The 12318-nt window shown below is 43.6% G+C and overlaps 1 protein-coding gene across 1 annotated transcript in view; it reads right to left on the reverse strand.

The window, feature by feature from the left end:
- Positions 1 to 2236, reverse strand: part of ppp2r5b (protein phosphatase 2, regulatory subunit B', beta) — a 31039-nt gene extending 28803 nt beyond the window's left edge. The window contains exon 1 of the mRNA XM_068587347.1: positions 728 to 2236. Coding sequence (XP_068443448.1) covers positions 728 to 920 — 193 coding nt within the window. The 5' untranslated portion in view covers positions 921 to 2236. The remainder of the gene's footprint in view (positions 1 to 727) is intronic.
- Between the last annotated feature and the right edge of the window lie 10082 nt (positions 2237 to 12318).

Raw genomic sequence — 12318 nt, forward strand, 5'->3', positions numbered from 1 at the left:
TAGCCCCAGTTTAAACCATATTTTCTCTTTTAAAAAATTACTAACTTTGTCAAGCCGTCTACAATGTCATTGTGTAGTTATATTTCTTTTCATCTTCTGCTTCAACAATAAACAAATATCAATATTATCCAAATATTAGAGGGTGCAGAATATATTATTTCAATAACGGATTAGTTGAGTGACAGAAAATGTATTTTAAAAAAAAGTTGTGATAACATTCACCGATTTCAGCTCTTAAGGATTTGTGTGATTTCTCAGTTTTCAATTAAAAACTGAATTTATTTTGAGTTGGGCCTGTGGATGGACTTGTTTTCCTCTTTTCTGTAATTTCACTGACAAATGTTTAATTATTTATGAAACTAATTGTATGTTGCAACAATTCCAATTGCAACAATTCCAACAACAAGCCATTAAAAGAAACATAAACCAGACCGGCTCCCATCAGATAATAAATCAAAGCTATCACCTCAGTGAGTTAGGAAGGACAAGGACAGAGGACAATATGTACTGGACGCCTCTCAAAGGGAAAATACAAAAACCTTCCCCATAGTAGTGATCAACTGGTGTCTTGTGTAAAGTCAGGCGATGGCCTTCACTTTCATCCCGAGGTGTTTAAACCAGGAAGACATATAGTGAGAACAGTGAGTTGATGGTGACCTTGTTGAACTCTTTCTCCCCTGACGGGCCTTTCGCTATAACACATTGGCCCGGGGCTGCAGTGCCTCACCTTTGAGCAGGGGCAGTGGGGTGAGCTCCACCTGGGAGCTCTGGTAGCGGAACTGGGACGAGCTGTGGGACCTCCTCTGTCGGGCTCTGCGCATCGACCTCCGCGGGAAGCCGTCCACCTTCTCCGCGGACGGCACTGAGAAGCTGGTCGTCGGTGAGGACGGGCTGGTCGGAGGCAGCTTGGTCGTCTCCATGATGGCTGTAGATGGCGGTGGTGGTGGCGCGTGCCTTTGCGCGTGTGAGTGCGTAAAGGGCGCTTGGGAGGATGTAGTAAATGGAGGAAAGGATGAAGGAGTGGGTGTTTTTTTCTGAATCACACGCGAATTATTAATTGATCAGAATGAATAGATGCAGCGGGGTGGAGGAGGAAGAGCAGGAGAGAGGGGAGTGGGAAGATAAAGGGGGAGAAGGTGCAGAGGCGGAGGAGAGCTGAGGAGAGAGATTTTCTGGAAGTCCAGTCCCGTGCTGTGCTGTGCGCCTCGCTGTCTCTATCAGAGCCGGACAGGAAATGGCAGCGGCAGCATCAGCATCATCATCGTCATCCCCGAGTCTTCTGTTTATTTCAAGCACAAGATGAAAAGTCGCTTGTGTATCATCCCCGTGGAGGAGTAGCCTGTGCAGCTACCAGATGATGCTCAGACAGGCGCGTCTCCTCTCTCACATACACACACGCACACACACACACACACACACACACACACACACACACACACACGCACACACACGCACACACACACACACACACACACACACGCCTCTCTGCTGCTGTATTGGCGTCACACACACAGACTAAGTCATCGGCCTAAATTTGGAAATGTATTTCTAGAACGGAGCTCCTCACGTAAAGAAAACTGCTGTAATCAAATGCAGATTACCCCCTCCTGATTATCCAGCTAAAAAAAACAACAACAAACGGAACCAAGGTCAGTTTATAGCGTATTCTCCTCGAATATGCTCCTTATCGATAGAATCAGTGATCGGTCCTGGTGGTAGGTGATGATATCATAAAATCATCAATCTGGGCCCACCTCGGCTGCCGCATCACTGTTGTCCTTCTCGCTGTTCTTTAACGGATCCTCTTTCGACCCTCCAAACGGCCGCACCTGCTTATTCGTTATTTTTGTTCTCTCTCCAAGGTTTAAAATGTTGTTTTCGTCGCGGTTTCAATCCCTCCGAACAATCTCCTCCTCCTCCTCCTCCTCCTCCTCCTCTTGCTGCCGTCCTCCAACCGTATCAGGGCGGGGAAACAAGCGCTCCCTCACCGCGCAGACATGTGCGGGTCCTCCGCCAGCAGCCGATGCAACACCGAGCCCCGCTGCAGCGCTCTGTCTCTCCCTCCGCGGTGAAAGAGAAAGAAAACAGGAGAATAACCGGAGAGCAGCCGCTCCTCCTGCAAAGCCTGAAGTGGGGGAAAAGAGTGAAGGCCCGTGTTATACAATAGCACCCCGTCTATGTCTGTCAGACTGACGCGTTTTGCTCCTGTCCCCCTTCTCGGTTCCCGTTATCCAGTCGTCCTACAGCGCCTCACCGAGCTGCGTCAAGAGCCACGCGGTGAGCCAGGAAAACACCGGAAATTAGGCATCAGTACTTTCAAAATAAAAATGAGAGCTAGAGAAAACAAAAGCGTGTTGGTTTCAATACATTGACTCGTTGCCAGATTACTGGGGGGAAATGAGCTTCCACAATATTTAACACAATGTGCACAATTCAAGCAGAGCTGAAATTATGAAGGTATTTTAAAACATGGGCTCAACATGCACGTTAGGCTTTGATCATGGCAGTTCATGTTTTGCTGTCGTAAGCTAACCATAGGCCTATTCTCAAAGAAAGTTACAACTAATAATGAACTTACCAATCGCAACAGGGAATTTGAGATGTTTTGGTGCCCAGCTGGGAGTCACTTCGACAGTTGCCCATTGCATCCTGTAATAAAATTGGTCTTTAAATATGATTCACAAAGATCATCTTGTTCATTAACACATGTTCTACGTGCAATTACAGCTCATGTCTCGTTAACCTATGTCCACCATGTGATTTTTTTTAAAGTCTCAAAGCACAATGTGGGCAAACAACAGTGAGCATTGGGAGCTAAAGTATCCCGGGGGGATGAAGTAGGGCCAGCAGTGTGAGACTTGCTGACATTTCTTAAGAACTGAAAGAAAACACACATCGTTATAGGTAAGAAGTTGGTTTGCAGGTTTACATAAAGAAAATTGAGGTGTAAAGTGTCGCTCTCAAAACTTATATAAATATTTGTATTCAGGATGCCAGAGGGCAGCGTTTCTGCAGCAAAAGATATGGATGTATCAAAAAAACGAGTTCTTCAAGGCAGATTCTGCATCTAAAAGCGTTCAATCGCTCATACAGCCAAACCCTTGGTCAATGCTGAGAGAGTATTGACTGAGAAGGGTTCACGATCATCTGTGGATCAGTGGACAGGTGGTTTCCATAAGATGAATTTGCAATCAAAATGTTCTCTCTACTTTGTAATTTTAGGACGTTTTAGGTCCGCTGAGTAGAGCAGTTACTATTTCTATTCAACATGCTCATCTCTTTCGCCCTTCATTTCTCCTCCTATTACCCCCAGGTGAATATAGTCTATATTCCAACCCTGTGCACGACCAGAGACCGTGACAGCTAATGATTTCTCATCAGACCTGATAAATGTGCATTAGAACACCCTAGTGAGTATTTAACTTACTAAAGTGATATAAACCCACGAGGATCTTCAATACACCTCATAGTTTCTCCAGAAGCGAGAAGCCGCAGAGTAAAAGGTTTGGTCAATGCCACATTTTAACATTAAACATCGAAATGTCGTTGAGAAGCCTTGATAAATGTTTTATTTTGAAAGCAGTGACCGGATGCTAACTGGTTTCAGTCCGACAGTCTTGCCGCTGGTTCCTCAGCCTAAAGGTGGTGCAAGGAGAGAGAGGAATGAGGCTCCTCAATGCGGATGACGCTATAGGATGGATTTATTTATTTATTTGCCTTTATTCATGTGGCCTTGCTGTGCCTCTTAAACCCAGTTAATTTTGAACAGATGCGTCATAATGCCCGCGCGCCTCTGTTGCCTTTATGCATCACCTCTGGCTGCGGTCTCATCCGGTTATGAAATGAACCCCCCTGTCTATCCTCCAGCAGCGCATCGCTCATCAGTGTCTCGGTCTCTGACTCCCCTATTCCTCCCCCTCCCTTTCCCTCATTTCCCTCGCTTCCTATTTGAGGTGAGCGTGCGTGTGAGTGTGTGTGTTGATTGCGCGTGTGCGCAGGGTTGTAGTTGGCTTATGAGTATCAAGTCCCCCATCCATTGTTCCTGTCTTCACTAAGCCACTTGTTCTCTCCCTCACACGTGCGCGCACACGCACTCAAAAGCGCAATTATCCACGCGCTTTCATCTCCCTCTCAAAGTCACACCTTGGCGGGCGGATGGGCTGGTGCTTGTGTGTTTGCGCTGGCAGCCTTGAACCCACCTCAGTGCCCTTCTCACCATAAACACACAGCCTTATAATCTTATATTCAGCACAAGGGCGTGCGTAATACCACGTGCCTGCGCCCCATCCTCTTCCTCTTCCTCCTCCTCCTCCCCTTTCCCCTCCTCCTCCTCTTCCTCCTCCTCCTCTGTGTTGTGTCGCAGATGAGCTCAGCCGGTTGCCTCCTGGGAAAAGCACCGGGGGGACCGAAGCGGCAGTCCGGTAAGAGGCTGAGCGCGCCGCCGGTCTGCTCGTCGAGTTCCGTCCCCACTAGAGGCTGTTAATACGGATCTGACATTTAGACACACTCTGGTTAACGGCACTCTATTATTGTATTGTACTCCATAGCGGAGATAATCCATAAAACATCTTCTGAAGTCCATGTTCAATCTGGGAACATTTGTCTGCATTCTAATAATAGACTGTATAATCTATTAACAAGACTACAGAGGCTCTGTGAGGCTGCACGTGGCACATGCGGGGTTCTGAGACACATGTTGGCAAACATGCTCACAATTACCCTCTGTAGTTGAGCATGTTTCTTTATATGAGCACAAAATACAGCTGAGGCTGATGGGAGAATGTGTGGCTTTAAAATATGTTTTGTCACACACAAAGTATTGGAAAAATGTGGACCCAATAAAAGGCCCCGGAGGAAGATGAAGAGGATCTCCAAAGTTCTTCCTGAGGGGAACACGAACGTTTGCACCAAATGCCACGGCAACCCACCGTGACAGTGACTCTACATCGCGCCATGAGGTTTTGTCCTCTGGGGACTAGGAATATCTGTACAATATATCATAACATTCAATAGGTGTTGGGATATTTTGATCTGAATAGAACATATTACAAAAGTTTTCAGTTACAGCAACGTCCATAAAGTCATTTGTTCTTTTAAAAGTTATGAAGTGTCACATTAAATTGTAGTAGTATATTATATTAAAACATTTAAATAGTTTTGAGAACAGAATTGTAAATTGAGCAAAAGTGAAATAAAATGTTTCAATAATGATTTTATTTGTAATTAATTTCATATTCAAACCAGTATAACAGCATAAATATAATAATCTTAAACATGTTAAATATACCATATCCCTAACACTATTACACACACACACACACACACACACACACACACACACACACACACACACACACACACACAGCCTCATACAGAATCAAAAACATTGATTTGAATACAATCATGGTGCATAAGCCCAGCTATAAATCCTATTTAGAAAGAAAATATAATTCACTATCCATTTCTTTCCAGCAGTACTTCCTCTACAACTGGTTGGAGCGTCACAGGTTATTTTACTGTCAGTTACAGAAGTTAAACAGAAAAATGAAGTTATTGCTCTCATTTGTCTCACTTGAAATGAACACGATAAAAGAATTATGACTGACACCACTTTTTGTTTTTACTGTAGACCCATTGTGGGCCCCTGGTTGTCACATTCAGCTCCTTGTATTCATGGGAAGATTAACTACTGGGCAAAAAGAAAGAAAAGAGCGGTGAGCACTTTTTAACCCGCTGTTTAGCACACATTTATTTGTAATATTAACTTTGATAGTGGTAGACACATAAATAATAGATAGCCAAACTATTTGCAATTACTTCCTTTAATTTGAAGTGAGGAAGGAACTATAAAACAATATATTATTATAATTATAGTAAAATAAATAATTGTAGCTTTACATTTAATTTTTTTCTATATAATAAACTATTATCAAATTAACTGACGTATATGATCAATAGCAGCAAAATATGTGAGACTGTGTTAAAAAATGGAAAGAATAAATATAACAGAATATGGTTTCCTGCCGTTGGATCTTCAACTTTGGCACTTTGTGTGCGGATCCAGTCACAGAGGGCAATTTCTCCTCATGACAGTTCCTTGAAGTGTCGAGGAAGTGAGTACTCTACCCAATCTAAAATTACAAGCTCGAGTTTGAAATGTTGCGTCATGGTTTTGGAGCGTTTGTTCTCTGGATTAAAGAAGAGATCACGCTGATCTACCTGATTGATTTGCAACAGAAAAACTGCGTGTTGATGGATTTTACAGCATAGTTGGTTAAAGTTTCATCTCTAGGGGCTTGTATACTATAGACACAACAAACTCACTAATTGTACAGTTTCAAGCACATTAAACTGCAAAGTTACAGATTTGAGCAACTGACTCAGCCTCCAAAACCTTCGCGTTGTCTTCTCTCTTGGCCGTAATGAAAAGGAAAAGAGAGGCTTCGAATTTAGAACAAGATGCTTGCGTTACATTGAGACGCATCAAACTAAAAAATGCCATAGGTTGCACTGTGGGAAGGCCACAATGGGGCTAACCCTCAAAGCTGCATGTCTCTGTTTGTGCTGTACTGGCTTTGACCAATTTGTCTTTGGCTCTCGTGAGACCACCGACTTCGTAGAAGCTCCAAACTAACTCACAAGTGTCCCTTTAAGAAGCTGAAACCTATTAAGAACAACATATGTTCCTATACATCCAAACGCATGTATAAATCAGTCAGGGGTTTCAGTTGGCGCTGTAGCTGCTCTGCAGAATTTGATTAAACTGCTCAAAATAAAGCAATATATAAAAGGAAACTTGTTTTCCTTTGCTTTGTAACGTGTAGTGCTACTGGTGACTCCCACTGAGTATCCAATCGTTGTGCTCCAGGAACTCAGAGAGAGACAGATCTCTCGAGGCGTCCCCCAGCAGTGGCTGTGAGGCTGGGGGTTGCGGGACTGGTTCACTAAAGCTGCTGGAGGTAGTCTGAGACACATTCAGGGGACTCGGGACGGTGAGCATGGAGAGCAGAGACGAATGTTGGAGCGTGACTTGTGGACTATAACTCGGCTTTAACGCAAAAGCAGGGGCAGGATACGACATTGAGAGGGACTGGGGAGAAAGAGTTGGCGGCAAAAGAGAACATGGCAGACTCATGGGACAATCTAGACCAGCGTTTTCAGGCGCCAAACGGGAGTCAAATGGAAGTACATTAGAAGAAGCGGGGAGAAAAGAAGCTTGTGTCATTAGAAATTCATTCAGTGCACCCGGATGAAGAGGAGAGAAGTGAGCGCTTGCTGACGTTGAAGAGCTTCTGTGGACAGCGCCTGACCTCGAGGGCGCCGAGTGCGAAACGAGGCCGGTGCAGACAGGCGGAACATTTGTCGGCCTCGATGCGATTAGAGAAGGGGGCTCTCCGCTAAACAGAGAGCGAGGAGTCGGGACCGCGGAGAAAGAGACGGATTCGGGAGCTGTCACCGAGCTGGAGGAGGTAAAGAGTTGAGGAAAGTCTAATGTTGTGGGTGCTGGAGGAGGTAAAGATGAGAGATGTGCGCTCTCAACACAGTCACCGGTTTCAACGGCCACACTGGAGGTTAAGGAGGTGGAGAGCGAAGGGCCAGCAGGGAAGATGGAACGTGAGGCCCTGGGAGGGTCTCCGGGGCGGCTGGAGGTGGAAACCGATAGGCGGCTGGTCGAGCTGGAGGCGGAGTCTTTGAGGCAGCACAATGACTCGTGGCGCTCCAGAGCTGTCGTATAGAGGTGGAGGTCTTTTTTTAATGCAGTGATCTCCTTTTTAATAGCTGAGTTGGATCGCTCCAGACACTGGAGCTCCTAATGAGAAGAGGGTGACAGGGGACAGGAAGACAGGGCAAGACAGACAAGGGAGGACGGGAAAAAAGAGAAGAGTTAATGTCAGTTTAGTCATGTCTTTCTTTATTATCCCTCAGAGTGGCACTCATAAGCCATAAAAAAATTATTACAGACATACATCAAAAGACATCTCACACACTACAGCCTAGCCATCCTCACCAAGACACCCTTCTTTAAGACTCTTCTTGATCGAGCAATAGAAAGCACAACAGCCATAGAGACGATGCTGCGCGGCCAAAGTCGGAACCTCGAAGGAGAACTGAAATATTGCTCATATGTGACGATACTGCAAGTTCAGCGCGACAGGAGAGAGTAGGTGGTGGAGAGAGCAACGAAAAATAAGGTGATTCTCTGCTGATCACTGCAGAGTTAGTACAATTTATTTGTAGAATTAAGAGTCAAAATGTGGCTAGAAACCCTGAAAAAATGATGCAATTCTTATTTAGGGTTTCTAGAATTGTTTCCTCCTGCTTTATCAATCAACTAAACTCTGGCTGTTATGGCCTCATTAAGCTTCAGTGCAGCCTGAAAACACTTATCCTCCACAGCAGCCGGTATTCATCTCCATTAAGCCCCAATGACTGCAAGTACAGACTTGAATAACACACAGAAGAACAGTTTCTCCCTTCAGAGAGACTATTTCACACTCACAAAGTCACAGAGGTCACAGTCAAAGGCGCAGTACTGTGCCTCACGTGCGCTGACCCCTTTAACCATGAACTGTTGAACTATTTTTGTGTGTTTCTCACTGGCTTGTGGCAGCAATACTTCTTCACAATGAGCCTGAAGGAGCAGAACTGAAAGAGAAGCGAGAGAGAGAAAGCGAAACTCTGGGCTCCTGCCACACAAAAGAAACTCGCTCATTCATGAATTTAGAAAACACATACCTACTCAACCAGTTATAGCAGGTAGGTGCTGTTCGAGGAAAGTAAGACCAACTGTTATCAGTGAGGTGAACAACAGGTTTGATTTTCATATCATCACCGGGAGTTATGTAACACATTTTATGGGTGTGTGTATCCAGAGTCATTCAGGGCCTGCGAGTAATAAACCCCATGTGACAGATTTATAAAAATGTTATTTTAATGTTTGCTGTACAAAACCTCCAGATCAGGCTTTCATGAAAATAACTAATTGAGATTTAAGATTGAATTCTTCCAACTTTTTAGAAAAAACGCTTATTCACTTTAGATGAGAATATTCATACTCTTGCGAGCTTCTCAACATCACCAACGTCAGCTTTAATGTCATTTTTACTCATCCTCTTGGGAAAGAAATGACACAAAATGAAACAAAATGTGTGGTGAATATCATTAACAACAGGAAGACAAATGTTATCACAAAACAAAACTTCATTATCACCAAAAAACGCGGAATACTAATTATCCTTTAACACCACATTTGTACAAAAAGTCATGAGGAATGATTTTGTAATTACATCTGATCTTGAAAGCAATATTCACAAAAAAAAGGCAAAATTATCAGAAAGTTGACTCAGAAATGTGTGTGTGTGCATGTAATGCAACTTGTGTGGAATTTGACCCTCAGGGTAAAAAAACGGACAAAAGGGCAAGGATAGAAAGTGGAAGAGTGTGTGTGTGTGTGTGTGTGTGTGTGTGTGTGTGTGTGTGTGTGTGTGTGTGTGTGTGTGTGTGTGTGTGTGTGTGTGTGTGTGTGTGTGTCTGCGTGTGTGTGCGCGTGTGTGCGCGTGTGTGTGTGTGTTTAGGAAAGGGAGGGCCAATGAGGAGGGAATAGCAGAGGGAGTGGAAGCCCTTCTCCTAAAGCAGAGTATTTACAAGAAACGACTGTGTGAGCATATTGTCAGATTACACAAGACTTTGGGTGAGATCGAAAGGGAGACACACTAAGTGAACGAATGATGGTGGAAGGAAGGAAGGAAGGAAGGAAAGAAGGAAAGGGGAGAGGAGACAAAGAGTGAATATTTCAAACCTCGTGAAGTTCGTCGGCTCTCTCCGTTTGCTTCCTGCGGCTCTTCCTCGCAGCGTTCCTGTTCTTCTCTTGTTTTCCACTCCCTCTGCGTCCCATGTACGTCCCTTCTTCTCGGTCCTGACAGATACATTGAAACACACTCATAAGGGATTCGTAACTGCACTCATTCAGTCAAGTGCCTGCTTCTGCTGTGGCATCCTTGCCTTTTAAGGATTTTTTTTCACGACAGACATGTATAACTTTATGAAATTGCATGATTTCCACAAGGTCATGAGACAAACCTATCACATGAAATTCACATGTGGTCTCTTAATTAAAGCAGGAAGTTGTTGTTTTATAGCGTGTGATGTTAGATTGAGGAGGAGGGGAAAATAACATTTAGCTTACAAAGCTTTCAAAGCTACATCTATCTATTTCTTCCATGTGTTTGACTCAAATGGACCCCAAAGGAAACGTCTATATTAAATGTTTATATGTCACCTGTTCTGAAAATAGGATGGCATTGCATTTATTTAGTGTGTGACACTTTTGTCCAAAATGACGCAGAGTAAGTTGTAAACTCGACAGGAGCTGGATGTCAAATTGGAGGTGCACCCCTCTCAGGTAAACAACTAAAAGTATAATAATTACAACAGGACAGGAGACTTTTTAAGTAAAAACTTGTTTTTACAAAATCAGAGGTGCGCTTTATTTTTATTTTTAGAACACTTCTAGAGGCTGGATGCAAAGCAGCCAGACTTCAACATGCAGAAATATTAATCCAGGCTGATGCTAAGTGACAATCAGTATCACAAAACATAATAATTGTTATATTCTAACAGCACCTTAAAAGTAGAAAGGAACAAAGTGGAAAGGAACGCTGGTGTTACACTTTCTGTCTTTTCAGACCACTTTTAGGTGTCTGGATGGTTATCTTAAGTATTTTTGCCTTTATTAAATAGTGAACAGTTAAATTGTAACAGAGTATCTCAAAATATCACCATCTGGAACTGAGCTGGGGACCAATTCCCAGCATATGATAAGCCTCTCAAAATACATGACCAAAGATGGTGACCAATATTCTTAAAATAGAAATAATTCATATAATTCCACTAATAGTCCTATTATACTGTATCTAAGGTCCACCAATGGTGGCTTTTGATTGATTTTAGTCATTTAAGATAAGATTAATAAGATAAACCTTTATTAGTCCCGCAGTGGGGAAATTGCAGGATTACAGAGAGACAAACAAATAAACAGTAAAGAATCTACAATGGCAGTAAAATGTAATCATATGTAACATTACGTATTACATATGTAATACTATCAGGAACTTTAATTGTATAGAAGTCTAAAAGAAAGAAAAAGGTTTTCAAAAAAACTACTTGCTTTGAAAAAGACAAACACAAACAATGTTAAAACCTAAGCGGAATAAAATGAATAACTTCAAATGCTTAGTTTGGGTAATATTCTCTTTTATTCCATTATTATTGCAGGCTAATATTTCAACAATATATGGACATGAGATATGCACCTTCAGGGATAAAAGCTGCACTATATATTATTTTAGCTCAGATAAGAAGTTGTTGTCTGTTATTGACCGATGGACACATAGAACTTACCGATCCAGCGGTGTTGCTCTCCTCGGACATCGAGCCGGGGCTGTCGAGCTCACACCCAGTCTCCATGAATAACGGGGACATCTCTCGTTGACTGAGTGTCCACCGGCAAGCTCGCACCTTCAGCGGACCCGGATCATCTGCGGCACGCGCTCAAGTGTGAGGCCATCAAAGTGTGGAATAGACGCACAAGCAAGCGCCTCCCGCAGTTTATGAGGTAAACTTTTAAAAACCGTCCCGTCAGAGTGCACACAGCCGGCGTGTCTTTGGAGCAGCCGATGATGCAACGTGATGCTGCTTTCAGTTTCTCTTTATTTTAAACTGACCCGTTGCAAAGCAATGGACCGCGTGGGACCAGCGCTGCCTTCAGGGGCGGCGCGTTGGTTTTGGTGTCTGAGTCTTTAACTGGACAGACAGCGGGGACGTGTCGAAGTTGAACTGTAGAAAAAAATATCTTTTTTTAAATGGCGGCTGTTTTGTGTGTGTGTGTGTGTGTGTGTGTGTGTGTGTGTGTGTGTGTGTGTGTGTGTGTGTGTGTGTGTGTGTGTGTGTGTGTGTGTGTGAGTGAATTTTTTAAAGAAGAGAACAAACTGGAAGCATCATTAAACTAGCAAATCTAAATCCAGCATGCTACTTATATGTTCCCCGCAGTTAGAGGGTACTGTCTTTATGTGAATCCTAGGATTGAACAACATACGTGTATGGATATTGTGTCCAATCTCCCCATCCAAATACGCCACACATTCCCTTTAGTATCAGAGTTCAGCTCCATTGTCTTAATATTTTCGATAGCCCGTGAACGCACCATGATAAATGGCTTTAAAAGACGGGTCGGGGCTCAGAAAGAGCTCCGGGCTTAATGACCATATTATGAATAAAGTGTGCCTCCCCTCCCGCATGTGCGTGGGGATTCTCGAGCTT

The sequence above is a fragment of the Clinocottus analis genome, unplaced genomic scaffold (genome assembly GCF_023055335.1).
Source record: "Clinocottus analis isolate CAN_PGR_092001 unplaced genomic scaffold, fCliAna1.0.p SCAF_21, whole genome shotgun sequence".
In the NCBI taxonomy this organism is placed as follows: domain Eukaryota; kingdom Metazoa; phylum Chordata; class Actinopteri; order Perciformes; family Cottidae; genus Clinocottus; species Clinocottus analis.